We start from the raw sequence: 19529 nt of genomic DNA, 5'->3' as shown, positions 1-19529 counted from the left end.
TCAACTAGCACAAACCTTCATGATCCCATATTTAACCATCACAAACCATGTTCAACCATTACAATTGGTACCCAATCAATGCAATTCATTACAAACCAATACTCAATTATTGTAATCCTATATTCAACCATTACATATTGATACTCGACTAGTATAAATTATGGTTATTGATCATCAATAAGCATTAAGGGTGCGATTGTGTTTGGTTTGAAAGAAAAGATAGGAAAAGGAAGAAAGAGTAATTTTCACATAACTTAGACAAATGACAATACAAAACTTTTGTATCAGTTTGGAAGGAATACAAATACAACAAATATGTAGAGTGAAAAGCCTTATATTTTATATGTATTTGCATTGTATATATTTGTATTTGTACTCCTTCCAAACTGAGCCTAATAAGCAAACCAAACAACATTATGATTTGGTGAAGTCCAATTGCCTTGTAGCACTGATGTGGCAAAGAAGTGGATATGCAATACAATGATACCAAACACACCTTATATGAGTGAGAATCAAGGTAGGAGGAAGGTAATGCAAAATTTGAACCAATTTTAGTGTAAATGAGACTAAGTATACAAATTTTGTAACAGTTAGGCTCAGTTTGAAAAAAATACACATACAAATATGTACAATGCAGATACAAACAAAATATAGAGGTGTGCACACTGCGCACTTCGTTCATTTTAGAACGACTCATTTTTTGGGTCTTTTTGTTATAAGTTTTGAACGATAAAAAGAAAGAACTGAGACTGAGACAGAAAGGGAGGAGCCGGAGAGATTAGAGAGGAAGAACGCAGAAACTTAGCAGCAATGGCTTGTTGTTCACAACTGCTCGGAGCTTCGTCTGCCAGTATTACTAACCTGCGCTTCCGTGCGCCTCCAAAGAGTGGTTTATTCATCTTCCCTAAACCTTCATCTTTATCTGTGCCTAATCATCAGCATAGATGCAGAACCTCTCTCCCGGTTTCAACAATGGCAAAGAAGAGGAGCGAAGAAGCTTCAGTTCAGCAACAAGCAAACTCTAGAACAGAGAAGCCAGTAGAAGAAGAGGAGGAGGAAGTAGAGGAAGACTTGCCGTGGATTCAGGAGAAGGCCATGGACCTGGTGGAGTTCACAGGTTCCGTAACGCAGGCCATTCCCGGGCCGAGAGTCGGTGGAAGCTCCTTGCCTTGGATTCTGGCAATTCCGCTAGCTTATGCAGGAATCACTTTTGTTATCGCATTCGCTAACACCGTCAGGAAGTTCAATTCTCCCAGGGAGAAAAGGAAGAAATTGGTCAGTTCTTTTTCTTCTGCTCCTTCCATTTTATTGTTATCTTTTTATTCGTTTTTTGAATTTGTTCGATTTTTTATTTCTTTTGGGAAATCGGAAGAAGAGAGCTTACATCACTTAACTATCATATATTAGGAAAGCAAAAAATGGCATAAGCCAGTGGAATCATGGTAGAGCTATTGATGCTTTGTTCGCATAGAGCAAGTGGAGACTATAAAGTGGAGGAGCGTCAGTAGAAAGGAATACAGGAGCTAGTGGATGTTATTTTTTGATTCTTATGTGGTGCCTTATTCCTTCAAGAGATTGAAGGAAGTGCAGGTTTTAGTTGGACATCATCACCATCCTCATCTAAGCCCTATCCCAACTATATGGGATTGGATACATGAATCATGTCTAGCCATTCCGTTGTGTTTAATGCTATATCCATTGTTAAATTATGAGCGTTTGAATAATTTCTTACTACTTTGACCAATGCCCTTTTTGCCCCTAGCCCTTAGTTGGACTTCCCATAGGAAATTCTTTTTTCTTTCGATGAATGTACCTTGTCAAGAGCATGTTTTGCTTATCATATCACAGGAACATCATGGTACTAACATTGAGAATTCATCCTTATTATTGATCAAAAAAAAAAAAGAATTCATCCTTATTTATTTGCTTTCTCTTTTTTCCCCTACATAATGTTCTATTAGATGCATGCATTAAGTATAGGCAGGGTTGTCCTTTTACTGTGGACTTTGTAATTTTAAATTTTTTATAGCATCTTTGTTGTCTGAAAATGTCCAAAAATGACCGTTGTATTTGTTTGTCCTCCAAAGAAGTCAGACTTCTTGGATATTTCATATTTCTACATGTCATTAGATAAATTAGATGTTTGGTCTCCTTTCCAAACATTTACTTGCCAAAAAGAAAGGCCAGGATAGGAATTGACATGCTTGCATGGTGACTTGATTCAATCTTCTAATTTTTATTCTTTTCAACTTGTTCTAAGAATTAAAAGTTTCAAGACAATTCGGTCAATCATGCCGACTATAACAAAATATTTAAGGTTATACATTTTTGCAGAATGAAAGAAACAGTAAAGAAGGAACAATATTAGATCTTTTTAGATGTTTGGGATCAATAAATCAATCTGACCTTCTGGGTGGATGTGTCCTACAAGTTTGGGTACATTTGTTTTGAATCATTGCAATAAGAAATCAGTAATACCCTATATTTGGTTTAGAAAATAGTACCCATGTCTATATCAATGTTTGCAAACTGTTGTTGACCCGGATGGTTCGACAGTTTAACCCATCACCTGGAAGCAAGACCACTTCCATTTTTACCTCAAACATATTAGAAGCCAAATAGCCAATAAAACGTTGAATTGGTTAATGAACTACTGACCATCTGGTTAAACTAGTGACTGCTCAACTTTATTCATGGCTTGACAGTTCATACTAATTTATTCCTTTTTATTTTTAATATATATTTTTTAATTATCACGAAATCAGTCTGTCAATGGGGTAGTCAAATAGAGGGGGGGGGGAGGTAAAAAGATCAAGGTTGAGAGACCCACCCCTAGCAGAAGAGAAGCTTACTGGTAGCCATGCTTACCAATATTACCATCTAAGGGGTAGATCAGCTTTAGCAGGTGGACCCATTCAACCTGGATGGTCAAACTGGTAACTGTCACCACGGACAGAAAACCGGATCAGTCTCCAGTTTGGTTTTTTAAGTACTGGTTTATATTTTTAATTTTTAAGATCTAAGAAATGAACTGGACTCTTTTTAGCCATATCACTGATTTAAGTTTTGATAAAATGAAGTAGACTTTGTTTAACCACATACTGATTCAAGTTTGATTTTCAGGTGAACAAAAATGCCATGCTATGCAAATCAATTGATGAACTGTTTCAGAAAGGGAGGGATGAAGTTCAGCATTCATCTCTCAAGGGGCTTATGCAAAAGGTGAGATCTCGAACAGAGACTGACATTATTTCCCTGAATATAATGATTGTCTTGTATGCAAACAGAGTTAGATGTAAGTAGCTAATTATTACGAAATCCGGTTCCATCTTACCATATGATATTTGCTAGAATTTAAAATTAGAAGTATCTAAAATCAAGTTCTGTGTTTATCTTTCTTTATAGTTACGATTGAAAGATTGAGTGGTGGATCATTGGTTATGGCTGAGAATTGGTTGTGCAAGAGTTTTTTTTGTCTTTTCAGAAATAGCCATTTATTCCTCTTTTTCAAACTTCCTTCCATTTAGAGCTATTGGTCCTACAATTGCGGAAAAGTATAAAACTATTTCAGACTCAGGAGTTTGTAAACCTGAACCAGGCTGGATTTTGATAAAAGAGAAATATAATTTACTATTGATAAAAGAAAAAAGTAATATAATTTACTCTTAACTAAATGACAAGGATTGTTCACCAAGAAAGTTGTGGGATATGTGGTGGACATGATCCTTTCACAAGATGTGGGAATAACATTTTCGGAATTACTGGTTGACCAGATCACATATAATATTAGACAGATGTGCAAATTACCTCTTCCCAAAACGCAAGCTAAAAGATTCTCTACTTATCAAAAAAAAAGTTAAAAGTTTCTCTCTACTTCTCTAACAAGACTATGGCAGATATATCAGCTGTACTCTAAAGTCTAAACCCATCTTAATGATCTTCTGATCTTGGCTGTGTGTGATCTAGGCTTCTAATAATTCAAATATGAAGTTCTTGATCACCAATAAGTCTAAAATTGGGAGAACATTCACCCCAAAGCCAGTCCAGTGAAGAGACCCCATATTTGCACTAATTAGAGAGGGAGAAAAGTGTGTACTCACTCCTGAAACCCCAAAGCTTCCCCAAATCAATTTTGATTACTAAAGAAATTTAAAATAGCCACAAAATACTTGAATGCCAAACCCAATCTGATTGCACATATTTCTACCAAATGAAACTTCTCAATCTCTAATCTTTATTGATTTTGGGCAAAATTCTCTAGATTACTTTCTAGGCATCACAACTGCCAACATCAATCTCCAAAAGTCCTTTAAAAATCAAGCAATTTAAATCCTGTTGATAAGCCTTCTTAATTCTCCATACTATCGGCTGATACTAGGTAAATATGGCATCACACATGACACATGAATAAGGAAGCGAACTTGCTCTGATGAACCTTAAACTGTAAGGGAATTGGGGCTTTTTGGGGGAGAGATAAGGGGTTTTATCTCTGTATTTGAACAAACTGTACTTGCCATTTTATGCTCATTTTAATAAAATTTTATGGTATTGATAAGAGAGAGAGAGAGAGAGAGAACTTGCTTTGATACCAACTTGTTTGATTTATTCAATTATGTTTTGGAAATAAAATATAGTTAGAGAGAAGAACAGAGAACAAGGGAAGAGAATGAGGACATGAGATTGATTGAGGGAGAGAACAAAAAGTTTGAGAACTGAGGCATGTTGCCTCTTGTATTTATACTGATATACTTTATACAATAAATGACCAAACTAGCCCTGGTTGAGTTCACAAATATGCATATATCAACAACATGGACCCTAATTTTTCTGTGCTTGTACAGAAGAGGCATAGCAAACATGCATATATCGACAACATGGACCCCTAGCTTTTATGATTGTCTCTCCTCTTCTCTTTCTTTTTGGATTATATTTTCTGCATCTTTATACAATAGCTTACTCTATCTCCAGACAGGTTTTGACATGGTGGAAGTTTTGCGGAAGTACATTCGGTATGCGATGAATGAAAAACCCTTCAATGCTGACTTGGTTGCTGACCTAATTCAACTCAGAAAAGCTTCTATGTTGGATGATGCCCAGGTTGCTGAAATTTTAAATGAGATCTCAAGACGGATTGTGCGAGAAAAAGGTAATTCATCCTATTACTACTCTTGTCACATGTATAGTCTTCATTACCTTTTCCTTTTCCTTTTTTTTTTGATGGATAACTGAAAACTTATATTAATTTTTTTGGGAAATAAATATATTTACAAGTTGATGAGAAAAAGGTAACTCATCCTATTATTATTTTTTTGATGGATAGCTTGTATGCAAGCTAAACATTGAAAAGGCCTATCATTTAGTGGACTGGTCATTTCTTTTAGAGATCATGAGAAGATGTGGATTTGAGAAAAGATGGTGTTGATGGATCTTTGGGTGTCTACATGCTTGTCACAACTTAGTGTTAGTAAATGGAATATTAAGGGATTTCTTTCCTGCTTGTAAAGGGCTTAGACAAGGGGATCCACTTTGGGAGGGTGTTTTAGGCCTATTTGTAATTTGTCTTTAGTTTGGAATGCACCTCGCACCTCTCCTTGAGCCTTGTACTGCTTCTGATAAAAGAAAGACAAGTGGATCCACTTTTTCCCTTTGTTTTTATCCCCGCACCTGATGTCTTTGGCAGACTAATCTCTAGAGCAAATAGGAAGCAATTAAGGGTTGGAGAGTTGGGAGGGAAGAGGGATAATATTGTAGTCATTCATCTTAAGTTTGCAGATGATATAATAATATTCTATGAAGGTTGTGACTCTCAGCAAGTGAGAACTTGAGGATGTTGGTGAATTTGTTTGAGTGTATATCCAACCTGAATATAAACCTTGACAAGAGTTGCATTGCTAGGATTGTTGTGGGAGATAGCAGGAATTCTAGGGTGTTTGTGTTGGAAATATGATTTCCATGTGCTCATTTAAAGCCATATTATATCTTTGTACTGATTCATTCATTAATAAAAAGAGAGACTGCTGTATATGGGGCATTTTATTAATGGTTATATTTGTGTGATCGGAAAGTTCGTAGGTAACATTGTAGGGCGTTTAGGTGATGAGTGAGACTTATCACGGGAGATTTGGGTTACCTGGTTCTTTGTAAACATAGAACATCCCAATTAAGGGTGAGCTTGGGCAGCTCATTTATAAGGTTTGCACATGGACGGTTTCCATCATATGGTGTGATAATATCTCAGCCAATGTTTTAAAAAATGACCCGATTTCCAGGTCGACAGTTCAACCATATGGTTTCGACGGACAGCCCATTTTGACAAAAAATTAAAAAACAATAATTAAAATAAAAAAGGCCAAAAACCGTTGAAAGGATTGAATGGGTTGGCGGGTTGATGGTTCCCAGGCCGAACGGTCCAACTGTCTGGGTCAACAACGGTTCGAAAACATTGATCTCAGCCATTGGGGTGAGAGTCCAAATTGCTATGTGTGTGTGTATTAGATACACACTGATCTGATTCAGCTAAGTTTGATTCATCACAAGATAGGCATGTCACTATTAATAGAATGGATCACATAGTTATGGAGATGTTTCTGCCCTTGGACCTGAGGAGTTCTCAGGACTGTAGTATCATCATGATCAGTCACTTTGATGTGCTATGGGTGAGGTTACCATTGGGTTGTAACTAACATACTTTGTCTACTGTGAGGATGAAAGTGATATTATAGCTAGGGATGAACTTAGGCAAGCTTTGGTTGGACTTTTGTCAAAATTTGAATGGGCCTAGCCTAAAGTCCTGAGCCTAAAGCAATGCAAAATGCTAATTGGGCCAACCTGAGTTGCACTCCTAATTATGACTCTAAGAATATCCAATAAGGGATCCATACCCTCAAACAAGAGGAGAGTGTCACAGCCAAGAAGTTGACCTACACTTGAAGATGGTTTCATCAAGTTAAATTTTGATGGGAGCAGCCATGGTAATCTAGGTCCCTCTGAAATAGGGGGGATATTTAGATACAAAGATGGTCATACTGTAGCTTTGTTTTCAGGTTCAATTGGTGTTGTGTTTCTATAGGGGCTGATCTCCTTGTTGTATTTCAAGGAGTGTAACTGTCAAAAGACATGAACATGGACAAGCTGATTACTGAAAGTGGTTCTAAGGTAGTCAAGAAACATGTCCAAAAAATGAGTGTGGGAAAAATGTGTATGCTGAGATAGATGGAGAAAACTGGGGCTGTTGGAAACGTTGGGCATGACACATCAAACAATTCAATCTCCTATTTGTCTTTTTGATCAAAAAGATAATGAAGGGCAATTACTCTTTTACCCCACACCCATGGTAGCATTACTAACATGTCATTGACCAAGAACGTTCCCCCCCCCCCCCCCAAACACTGATAAAAAAAAAAGAACATTTGCCCCAATAGCCAATGGATGAGTGGAAAAACTAGAAAGATTGGGGTCAGAAATGAAGTCATTCAGAGGAACCTGGGAATAGCTCCATGGGTGATAAATGTCATGCCCAATACACACCATGTTTGGAGTCATGGTATGCAATCAAATCTCTGATAATTAAAACTGGGAAAATCAACATGTATACTAAGCAGCTCCAATTGGTTTGCATTTGCACCTACTTTCTTAAGAACTCCACCAACGGCCCAGGCATTTCTAGATATCAGCTTATGGTATGCCCCTCCTGGAAATTGTTCAGGTTATAATGGAATCACTTTTTTTTTCTTGTCTTTTTTTAATCATTGGGCTATAATTGAATGAACATCGTGTCTTCTTAATTGAACTCAACACAATTTTGATGAATGTTGGCCTTAGACTTGTGTTACTTGGTATTTCAGGCTAACTTCACTAGACTTCATCATAAATGTATTTTTTCATGCCTTTTGTGAACAAGCAATCGGACCATGTCATTGGTTGCTGGGCTTGAAGCCTAAAATGATCTTGAAAAGTTGCCCTTTGGATCAATTTGTTGATTGAGCTATTGTATGCAAACCACATTTGTGGTAGAATTACACCCCATGCCGTAAGTCTATCTTTTTATCAAGTATCCAAGAAGATTTCCTGAACTCCTATTAACTATTGGCCATTTGTTTGTGGATGTTGTGACATAGAGAACTCAGTTTTGTACCCAAAGAGCTTTCCAGAAGTAACTAATAGACTTGATATCCCTTGTGATGAAATGGATTTGGGTACTTGATGGACGAATGACTTCTTTGAAGAAATCATAGATGTCTGTAGCATTTACCACCGAGGAATGATGTGTGTCTCCTTTCAAGAACTGGTCAAATTACAAAAATAGAAACTTGACTTTTTGCATCTTGGGTAGGCTTTGTACTTCCTAAAACTGGAATTAGCATATACTCGGTCTAAGAACTTCCAGATTTTATACTTGGTTCAGTTCTATATTTGAACCCTTAAGCTCAATTGCAATAAGATGTTGTAGGCTAGCTCTTATAAATTACCTTTAAAATACAAATGGCAACTAAAAGAATCCTAAAGATCTAATTATTTATCAACTGGGGTACAATCCTTTCTTGCACGAAGACCCTGTCAATAAAAGGGTAGTAACTTTCCCAAACATGCGCTGTTCACAAGATCATGTTGTTGTATATCTAACTAAAACCATCTTATCCCACCAAAATCAAGTGAAACCCAAAACTTAAAGCTGCAAAAAAGTGATGAATCAACAATTTCAACTTCTTTTAAATCTTAAAAACATTCTAATAATGACCTTAAAACCATTAATAACCTTTAGAATAATTGAACATTTTTCTGTGACAATAATGGAACAGAAAGTAATTAAAAAGGACATCAGAATTTACCAAAATCAAAATTTTCAAAAATTAGAAAATTGACACTGGATGAAAAATTCTCCATGGTTCTTTCCTTCTCATGGCTTCATCACCAACAGTCTGGCCCATATTTCTATTCCAGACACAGGTAGAACTAACATTTATTTCAAGGTTATCAAGTAAAATACCTTGCTAAAGAACATTATAAAGCTTTGAAACAATGCTTTATTGCTCAGTTAATGTGCTTTGTTGTCCATATTTTTCAGGTCCAGTAGTAATGGATATGTCAGGATACTCGGAAAAGGGTTTAAAACGAAAGCTTGCTGTTCAGGCCCTTTTTGGGAAGATATTTTATCTATCTGAGGTAAATTGATGTTTTATGAGTATTCCCTTTTATATTGGAATTATGAGTATTCCCTTGTCATTTTACATAACTTTGTTGCCTCAATTTTTTAGATGATATTAGTACTTATTCAGTATGGCATGGTCGTCCAACTTCATATTTTACCAGCTTTCTATTGGAGAGGCCAAAAATTGTTTGTTCAATCACACAATGCTAAAAGTCAAAACTAAGTGTAATGGACATGGATGGTATTATTGCCTGAATTCTGCAATATATCAAATTTGTTTTCGTAATCGCCCACCAAATGGTTGCATGTGGATTGTACAGTCAGTGTACCTATTGAAGTGGGGGCTGGGGAGGACAACTTATGTTCTACCCTTGAGTGGTGACTTGGTTTTTTTTCTGCATCATATTTCTAGTTATTTGAATTTAAGAATTTTAGTTGTTTTCAAACTAGTTGTGTTATTGTGTACAATGTGAATTCCATGTTTGACTAGTAGGGTGTTGGTTAGCAGCAAGTTGAATTGATTACCCTTTTATGTTTCTTCCTGGACCAGCTGCCAGAGTTCTGTTCGAGGGACAGCTCCTTAATTGTCAAGGAAATATTTGGTGTTACAGAGTAGGTCTTTTCCCTTCTGTCTTTACAGAACTTCTGTCATCCTCCTGAATTTCATCATTGATATATTAATAATATTTTATTTTTGTTTTCATGTATACAGTGAAGATCTTGACACTCTTCGAATACATACTTTCTCCAATGATGGGGATGTTGATTCAATTCAGAAGATGGTAGATAGTCAAGAATCAGGGGAATCCAGTGACGATTCATCCAATGCTTCACGAGATTGATTATGTAATTCTGGGAGTGTAGAAGCAGGGGGCAAATTGCAGTGTTGGGCTTAGTTTAGCATGGGGAGAATTAGAAGAGTAATTTGGGGGTTTAGCCCCACAGAAAGATGGTCTTATATATTATGTAGTTCAGGAGATTTTGTTTTTTCTTATAAGCAGTTCAGAAGAAGATAATGTGAGAAGAAAATTTTGGCGAGTTCTATTTTTTTTTTCATGGTAATACATTCTGTGAGCTTGAAATACTAAATGGATGGTCTCATCTTGCTTTTGTATTCAGAAAACACTGGTTCAATCTCTTTAATGCAGTTGGGTAAATTCCCAGAATGCACTTGCTTGTGAAAATTTCATACACATCTTGGGCTTTTTGTTGAGAGGTCTGGCGGCCCCCTCTAGGCTATTTCCCTTTTAAGAGTAAACGAGGCTCCGTTTCTTTACAATGCAATTCCATTTGCACTAGCACAAATTCATAGTGTAAATGACAAGGTTTTAAATTCTTGTTCAATTTTGCTTTAGGTTTTACATTGCCTTGGTTCAGATTTTACTTCATCTGCAATGTAGACAAACAAAATAAGACAAGATAAAGCAAAAAAATAAATCAAATTTAGCACTCCCATACTTTTGCATCAATGCAAATGAAATGGCAATGCAAACGAGCTAGTTAGCTAGGCCTAATTGCAATATAAATAATTCAGACATGTCAGTTGAACCAGTGACGGACAAGCTTTCAGGTTGGGTCTCTTATTTGATGATTGATGATTTCTTACAGTAAAAGGCTGAACCTTCTACCCTTATGGTAACCAACTGTAAAACTGTGACCCAGTTTCAAGGGTTGCATCTTGTATGGAAGTGGGCCATGATCATGGATGGATAGATGGCTGCATTCAATCACAAGATTCACAACCTATACATATTAAGCTCCAACACCATTTCACCTAATTAAACACATGTATCTCAAATCCATCCAAACGCAATAAATTAAAGTTTAAATCAGGGCTTAGACACAATTTAATAGTAGTTCTGTACTGAGAAATTGAGCACAAAACTAACATTATCACTGCTGAAGCAGTTATAACTTATAACAGGCTATCGAATCAAAAACCCAGATAAATCAAAAATGTAAATGCAAAAGACATTTCTGAATGCGTGGCAGCGTCCCAGTTTGAGTATCACCCATCACAACGCATGAAAACCAGAGAAAGTACAGCTACTGTCTACTGTACAGAGGTGCCAGAACTGCATGAGTAACTAAGCTTCAACTTCTTTGATTCTTGTTCTTCTCTTCTCTATATATTCTTTACCCAACCAGCTCCAGCCTACACTGCTCATCAGATCAATTCAGAAGAAGAAAATTAATGGCGATGGGAGAGATGTGGGTTAAGGGGTTAGGATCAAAGATGGCAAGCTTAATGTTCCTCTGGGCCTTGCTTCAGCAATGCTTCTCGTGCCACCTTCGAGGCTTCATCGAGAAGTACGTGCGTCGATGGACGAGTTTCTTTAACCCCTACATTCAGATCACCTTCCATGAATACAACGGAGATAACTTCTGCCGCAGCAAGGTCTACAGCGCCATTGAATCCTATCTCATCGCCAATTCATCCCTGCGTGCCAGCCGGCTCAGAGCTGATATTGCCAACAACTCCAGGAAGCTCATCCTCAGCATGGACGACTACGAGGAGGTGACTGATGAGTTCCATGGCGTCAAGCTTTGGTGGTCTTCCCACAGATCCATCTCCAAGACACCATCTTTGTCCTTGTACCCCACCGCCGTCGAGAAACGCTACTACAAGCTCACCTTCCATGGCCGCCACCGGGAGCTCGTCACTGCGTACTACTTGAACCATGTAATCGACCAAGGGAAAGCAATCGAAGTGCGAAACCGGCAGAGGAAGCTCTACACCAACATTCCCAGTGAGAGCTGGTCTAGCTACAGGAAGACCATGTGGAGTCATGTGGCGTTCCAGCACCCCGCGACGTTCCAAACTCTGGCGATGGAGCCGGAGAAGAAGAAGGAGATCGTTGATGATCTCGTTGCCTTCAGCAAAGGCAAAGACTACTACGCCAGGATTGGGAAGGTGTGGAAGCGTGGATATTTACTGTATGGACCTCCTGGAACGGGCAAGTCTACCATGATTGCCGCCATGGCCAACCTCCTGGATTATGATGTCTACGACATCGAATTGACAGCAGTGAAGGACAACACAGAGCTGCGGAGGCTATTGCTCGAGACGTCCAGTAAGGCCATTATTGTCATCGAGGACATCGACTGTTCGCTTGACCTCACTGGTCGACGGAAGAAGAAGGAGAAGGAAGAAGATGGACATACAAACAAGGTGGACCCAGTTGAAAAGGGTGCTGAAGAAGAGGGTAAGGAGAAGAACAGCAGAGTTACACTCTCTGGGCTTCTGAATTTCATTGATGGGATCTGGTCTGCATGCAAAGGGGAGAGACTGATAGTGTTCACCACCAATCATGTGGATCAACTCGACCCGGCTCTCATACGGAGAGGCCGGATGGACAAGCACATTGAACTGTCCTACTGCAGGTTTGAAGCTTTCAAAGTCTTGGCAAAGAATTATTTGGAGCTTGACTCGCACAGGTTGTTTGAGAGGATTGGTCAATTGATGGGGGAAACTAAAATGACTCCTGCAGATGTTGCTGAGTATTTGATGCCCAAAATCCAATCTGGGTGTGCAGAGACTTGCCTAGAGAATCTGATTAGAGCTTTGGAGTTGGAAAAGGAGGAAACAATGCTTAAGGCAGAAGAAATTAATGTCAAAAAGATGCCAGAAATGTTGGTCAAGGAAGAAGCAAAGGAAGGAAGTAAGGAAGACTGAGTTCATAAATAAGATTTTCAGAAGGCTATATATATGGCTGCTTTGGAGTTTCTCCTTCTTGCCAAAGTCCAAAAACTTGAACAAAATCGTTCTTGAATAAGATTGTCTTCAGATAGTAGTTGGGCTCTCTCACAAATCTTATGAATGGCTGAGGACTCCTTTCTTATGCAATATATTCTTGCTCGCCTGTCTGGTTGTTAAAACAATCTCCATAGATGGTGAAAAGGTGTCTGTATTGGGTGAAATTGATGGTTTTCCTGTGTAAGTGTTCTTTTGTTGAAGTTGGGTCTTAGTTTAGGTGTCCCTTTGAGTTGTGTGTCAGTTTGTTTCTGTTGTTTTCTGGTCTGGTATTCTTCTGGGTGGTGTCTATTTGGTTGCTTTGTTTATTGTTGCTTGTTCTGGTTTAATGAATTTGCTTTTTACCAAAGACAAAAAGATTTATAGAGGATAATCCTTAGTATACTAAAATCTATTTCGTATTCATCTCAATTCACTGAATGTCATTCAGAACATAGCAGGCTGGGCTGTTCCTAGTAGAGATGTGTATATCTAGGCTCAGTGTTAACCTTAGGCAGGTAGGTTGGGCATGGGCAATAGATAATGGTTTCTTTTTACACCTTATAAAAGAAATGCAGCTATGGGAACTTTAACTCATCAATGAATATGATTTGTATTTCTCCTTGACAGGTTAGAAGGCATATTGGCAGTAGCAAGCACTGATTATTCTTTATCGTCCTATATACTTACTTACCAAGACACCCTATGGTTTGCAAATTGCAACCGGTTTACTTATTAATGGTTTTCTTAGACGGGGATGGGAAATGACATCTTTGACGCTAAGACTGCGTTTGTTTAATTTTCAGTGTAAATACGGAGCGATATAAAACTCTATTGCCGCGCGTTTGTTTTTAATGTAAGTTTTACATTAAGTATTGCAATTCAGAAAAAGTTACAACGGTTCACTCATTTTAAACCCATCCGTGTTGAACTCCATCAATGTACTTTTATATAGATGACAGTTTGCACCAAAAACAAATGCAGCCTAGAAACAAAATGTTGGCTCTAATAATAATAAGGAATTGCTTCTTATTCCAATAACGTCACATTATTTAAGTTTCATATAATTTTGCATTTTTTTATTTAGACAAAATAAAGGGAAACCAAAGGAGAAATTTTCTTTGATCTGTCTATACAGACGACTACTTTTTTTGGTGCCTTCATAGCTAGAATTATTCAACAACTTCTGGAGCATCTTAGGGCACCTGCAGATCTTGTTAGTGACCTCACAGTTCTAGCATCTGCAACAGGGAACCTCTGTTGGCGGTTATAGCGCGGCATTGTTCCTCTCTTACCTGTTTGTCTGAAATAAGCCCCATTGATAAAAACATCCTTCACAGATTGCCAGTTCCATGAATACCCATCACCTCTGCTGTCCTGCTTCCATGTCACCTGATGAAACAACCCACTGTGAGATCAAGAAAACCTCAGATTCATAAAAGCTATCTCCTCAATTTAGGAAAAAAAAAGTTGCTCTTTAGGCCCACTTTACTTTTCTCCAAGTTACTCAGTGTTTCTGAGAAATACTTATCCAGGTAAATATATTTATTCATGTTCTTTTATTTCTGAGATAAATAAGATAATGACCATTTTAACCATAAAAACTATTATTAAAAATGGCATTTTGTTTCATCCAAGTGTTGGCAAAATTTCTCTCCACGTGTAAAAATTACTTATCCACCTAAGAGATAATTATCAATTATAGAGAGGAATAAATTTTCCATAAATCCCACATTAATTTGAAAAGAAAAGTATATTTTGGTCAATGAAAACCAAAATCCTATTGACTAATTTTCCCCCTCTCAAAATCCAAAAAAATTGAACCCCCTTAGAAGCATTCAAGGGATGAGAGGTTTGAGAGTCTTACTGCTTTATTTCCAGATTTGGGAGCTATGAAGAGATTGGATTCACTTCTGATGCTGGGGTTCATGCTTCCACCAATGGCGTACTGTGTCCATCCTTGGTACAGATTGTTTGCAACATGTGCAAACCCATGGCGGATCCTTCAGTTTCAAATTCCATATTTAGTATATATTTTCATCTTCTCCATCTAGACTTAAACATATTGCACAGTAGAGAGTTGACTGTTTACAGAAACAAATTAAGTTGATCATCACCTTGGCATTCGTTGATTGCAGTTGGGACCAAAATGGTTGAAGATCACTGTCACCCTCATGTTCTTGTCCTGAACAAAACCATCGTCATGGCCCAGAAGCATCACCTTGTCATGGTTCCTGAACCAGTTGTTGGAAACAGTAATATCAGTAGACCCACGAGTGACATCGAGCAGACCATCCTCACATTCATAGAAGGTGTTGTGATCGATCCAAATCTTTGAGGACCCAACCAGGCGGACTGCATCACCATCTAGCTGTCCTAACTGCACAATCTTGGATCCTGGGCCCATCACCGGACCGGGAGCCTGAGATCGGCAATGGTGGAACCGGAGGCTGTGAATGATAACGTTGGTCACCTGAAATCATGCCGCATTTCTTTTGTTTATTCCTCACAAAATGGACCGACTTAGGGATGCTAATGAAAATTCCAAAAACCGTAAAACTGATCAACCAAAACAGAAAATCCTAACAAAAAAGGAGTAACCAAGCCAAACCAAATCGGTCGATTCAGTTTTGGTTTGATTTTTAGAGATTTGGTTTTTCAGTCCGGTTTCAGTTAACCTAGAAAAAAATGTGGTTAACCCAACTGATCAATATATTTATATTTTATATTTGGGTTCGACTATGATGCATAGGAAAAACATGATACTGAAAAAACTTATAACCAATCAACTAGCATGATAATAAAAGTGCTAACCAATCACTCAATCTGGTGGGTGTTCATTAAAATTTGGGAGGATTTGGGTCTGGGTGATGTTTGGCATTGATGATGATTTATTGAAAATCACTGTCATGTTTGAGGGTCATCCATTTTAGTGATTTTCAAATAATCGGTCAAAAATCAATTATTGAAATCAGCCCTTTTGAATAAAATTCTAATACAAAAATAATGGGCCCTTGAGAATCAGTACCAAACAAATTCAAATCTGATTTAAGTAGCAGAAATGATGCTAAACAAAGTTATCAATTTTTGAAAAACACACCGATCTTTAAAAAATCGGTAAAGAAGAATCAGCGTCAATGCCAAACATCACCTTGATTTCAGTATCATGTCTTTCCAGTATCATAGAGGTAGTGTTTGGTTTTTACTTACGCCATAGAGCAGGAAGCATGCACCACCAGCTATGTGAACATTGGCGCCACGTCCATCAATGGTTGTGAAGCTGCTAACCAGGAGTGGCTTTTGGAGCTTGATCTGCATGTCTCTTTGGAAGGTTATCCACAGCTTCCCTCTCATCTTTGTCACTCCATACCTCAACGTCCCAGGCTTGGGATTCAATGGGTCATCGCTGGGGTCTTTCACTGTGTAATGTCTCACACCCCTACCCATGTTGTTTGTCATCTTTCCGGTGAACCCCACCGAGCACGTCGCCAGTTGCTGTCTGTTCCTCCGCCAATCGGGACGTCGCCGGCACCGGTCGATCACATTCATGCCTGCAGAGTTCCTGCTCCTCTGGGCAATGCTTGTGCTTGCTAGACTACTGAGGAGGAGGATAAGAAGCAAGATGGCAGCAGAACTAGTGGTTGTTTTAAAGGAGATCATGGTTATATTCATATTGATCTCTGCTGGTGACCGGGAGATTTTAAGTCTAGTCTAGAAAGAAAGCAAGCTATCTCTTCTGGGTTGCAATTTGGCGTCTGGCTGAGTTGAGGCAAATCAAGACAGTACTAGCTATTTAACAACTTCATTTAATTGCATGTTAATTGAATACTGCTTAATGAAACATAACGTAATTCAGTAAAGAGGTTGTTGGTTAAAAACTTGGAACTATTGTGCCTAATTTAGTGAAGAGAAACGTATCTAGTTCCCTTAGGTTATGTTTGGTTTGAAGGAAAAATAGGGAAAGGAAAGAAAAGGTTTTGATACCTTTCTCTACCTTTTTCCTTCAAACCAAACATAGCCTTAATGCGTCTCTCGGTATTTTTTATACTCATTCATTCTTCATTAGATGTTTTCTTTATATATCATTAACTCTTGCCAAGCTGCTATAAGATAGACCCAGAATCGAATCAATTATAACCAAAATTAATGACAGTAAAGTTGATAAGACAAGTATTTTTAACCAACATTAATCGTCCATGTTGCAGGTTTCTTGAATTAATTGCAGTCTGAAAGGAGTTCAGGCGTTTCTCCTGCTCCATTCTATATTAATTATTAATGAATGGAGACATCTTTTGAAAACTAAACAAAGCCCATTGACCATATTATGCAATGTCCCAACGCCAGAATGAATCAGGCTGTCTGTTACGGATTAGACCTATGGGTAGTTTGGGTTTAGTAGTTGATAAACCGAATTATTTAGTCTTAACTGGGCAGAATTCTTGAGGCTGGATTGGAGTTGCACCTTGGGCCGGTTAGTCTGAACCCAGCACAAAGAATCCAGGTTGGATTGGGTTAGGATTGAGCTTTTGGACAAAGTAACCCAACATGAACCCGAAATGTCTATTCTTTTTTTTTACGCAAAAAAAAATGTCTATTCATGCTTGTATATATAAATATCAATATTTTAAAAAATGACCTGGAATTGGAACCACTCTGGCCATCGGAAAAATTGGAACCGGTTAAGTGATCGGTTCTGTTTTTCTCTAAAATTGGATTTTTGCCAAAAAAATGTTGATTTGGTCAGCAAATCGCTGACCCGGGCATTCAACAGTTTTGACCATTTTTTTATTTTTTTATTTTTTCTGTCAGAACAGACCGACTGTTCAGTTCAAATGGTCAGACCGTTCGACCGGGAACTGGACCCCTGACCGATTTGCTGCCTGGGTCGATTTTAAAAACCTTGGTTTGGAATGTCCCCTGATTAAACGCTCAGGCTTCTTTTGTAGCCCCATTGGTCCCCCTCTCAGGAAACATGTGAATATGGTGTTTTCAGATCTTATGAAGAATTCTGGGAATTGGGATGATGTAAATAGGATGGGTAATATTCTAGGTCCTCATATGGTGCAGAAACCGAGTGTGTTAGTTGATCTGTTTCGATGCAGAATCAAATCTTGCAATTAGCACTCAGGGGGAAAAGGGGTCAGAGAAAGTTATTAAGAACATAAAAAAAAAAGGATTTTTAGACTGCACTCCACCTCAGAATTCTAATTTAAACAGACCTATAACAATTCAAAATTATAATCAGTTCCACTTATGACATTTATACCCGCCCATGAATTGGCATCAATTCCGAACTGGCACCTACCCCACCTATACAGTGGAGTTAGAAATTCTGAGGGTGGACTAAACAGTAAAAACTCCAAAAAATATGGTGCAACTGATTGTGAATACTCATATTTTTTAAATTTCCTCAGGAAAATCATTTTGTCTGGGTGTTGGGTAAATCTGGGGTATTGACTCTTAAAGCAATCTATTTTCATATTTGGAAAAGTATGGCAAATAGGCTTCCTTTGGCTTATCTTAGTCTTATTAGGAAAGTTTAGAAGCTCCCTGTTCTCCCGAGGCATAGGTTGTTTCTTTGGAGATTGCCAAGGAATAATGTATTGGTTCATTCGGTTATGTTTCCTAGAGGTATCAATGTTTTTTCAAATTGTGCTTTTTTCTTTTTTGTCAAAACTCATCTGAGCATGTGTTGCACCTGTTCTTTTGTTAATTTTCGTTTCCTTCCCCTTGGGATGTTAGGTTTTTTGAAGGTTTTAATGGGAACGCTTGTGATTTCATTTTGGAGCTGTTTGAGTAATTTCCCCTCTCAAATAGATAAGACTTTGTTTTTATCTTGGCTTGCTTTGGCTTCTTATTCTATTTGCTCCGTAAAGAATGCCATTTTATTTAGAGGTGAGGTTTTGAGTTTGAATAGAGTTATTAGAAGGATTAGAAACCCTTTTACAGAGTGTAAGTACAGTGGTAAGGCGGTAAGGGATGGTCTTTTTGAAAGACAAAGATGGGATCAAGGCTTCAATGGAGATTGCAAGTTAAGGTTGCATATAGACTTTCAATTCTGAGGAAGAGGAGGTTTGGGAGGTCTCAAGTGGTGAGAGAGTGAGTGTCAAGATTGTGTTCCATCCCCCTTTTATAGAGAGAATCCCGATGCTATAAGGAAAATGATCCAAAAAAAAAACATTTCCTATTAGGAAAGGAGATCTTTGTCCTTATGTCAATTATTAAGGAAGCATCATTGGGGTTTTGTTACATGTCCAGCAAGATCCTTCAAGGACAAAGCTTCCTTTCCCCTAAAGATTCTCGTGTGGCACGTGTTGGCTATATCCCTTTATGAGTTTCTTGTGACTACATGTCAAGGACAAGATCTTAGCATGATTGAAGGAATGTCAATCACCCATAGGCAAGCGTCGCTAGTCTCAAGTTCTATCCATTGTTCTTTACAACATGAGCTACTATTTCATGCTCATCACAAGGTACTGGTGGTGTATTAGGTTTGTTTCATACTAGCAATGTCATTTTATGTCCATTACAAACCTTAGGTGGCGCCCGTTACTCATTGCAGGTCCTAGGAGGTATTTTATGCTCATCACAAGTCTTGAATGACCCCCTATGCTCATCTCAAGTGTATAAGCCTTGCATCATTTTGAT

The 19529-nt window shown here is 38.0% G+C and overlaps 3 protein-coding genes across 3 annotated transcripts; 2 read left to right on the top strand and 1 right to left on the bottom strand.

Annotated features, from left to right (window-relative positions):
- The first annotated feature begins 731 nt into the window (after positions 1-731).
- Positions 732-10341, top strand: LOC104591473 (ribosomal RNA small subunit methyltransferase J). The gene is made up of 6 exons (XM_010250318.3): positions 732-1275; positions 3124-3222; positions 4969-5146; positions 9065-9162; positions 9699-9760; positions 9861-10341. The coding sequence occupies exons 1-6, from the start codon at positions 811-813 to the stop codon at positions 9988-9990; spliced, it is 1032 nt and encodes a 343-aa protein (XP_010248620.1). The 5' UTR covers positions 732-810; the 3' UTR covers positions 9991-10341.
- Positions 10342-11336: 995 nt separating this feature from the next.
- Positions 11337-13259, top strand: LOC104591463 (AAA-ATPase ASD, mitochondrial-like). The gene has a single exon (XM_010250307.3). It carries the CDS (start codon positions 11343-11345, stop codon positions 12822-12824), a length of 1482 nt encoding a protein of 493 aa, XP_010248609.1. The 5' UTR covers positions 11337-11342; the 3' UTR covers positions 12825-13259.
- A 569-nt stretch (positions 13260-13828) lies between these two features.
- On the bottom strand, positions 13829-16654 carry LOC104594849 (putative pectate lyase 2). Its single transcript, XM_010255370.2, has 4 exons — positions 16092-16654; positions 14999-15354; positions 14749-14884; positions 13829-14273 (listed from the first exon to the last, which is right to left on the bottom strand). Exons 1-4 carry the CDS (start codon positions 16551-16553, stop codon positions 14058-14060), a joined length of 1170 nt encoding a protein of 389 aa, XP_010253672.2. The 5' UTR covers positions 16554-16654; the 3' UTR covers positions 13829-14057.
- Between the last annotated feature and the right edge of the window lie 2875 nt (positions 16655-19529).

This window comes from Nelumbo nucifera, chromosome 3, assembly GCF_055504915.1.
Source record: "Nelumbo nucifera cultivar China Antique chromosome 3, China Antique-T2T, whole genome shotgun sequence".
NCBI lineage: Eukaryota > Viridiplantae > Streptophyta > Magnoliopsida > Proteales > Nelumbonaceae > Nelumbo > Nelumbo nucifera.
This window is presented reverse-complemented; position numbering and strand designations above follow the sequence as displayed.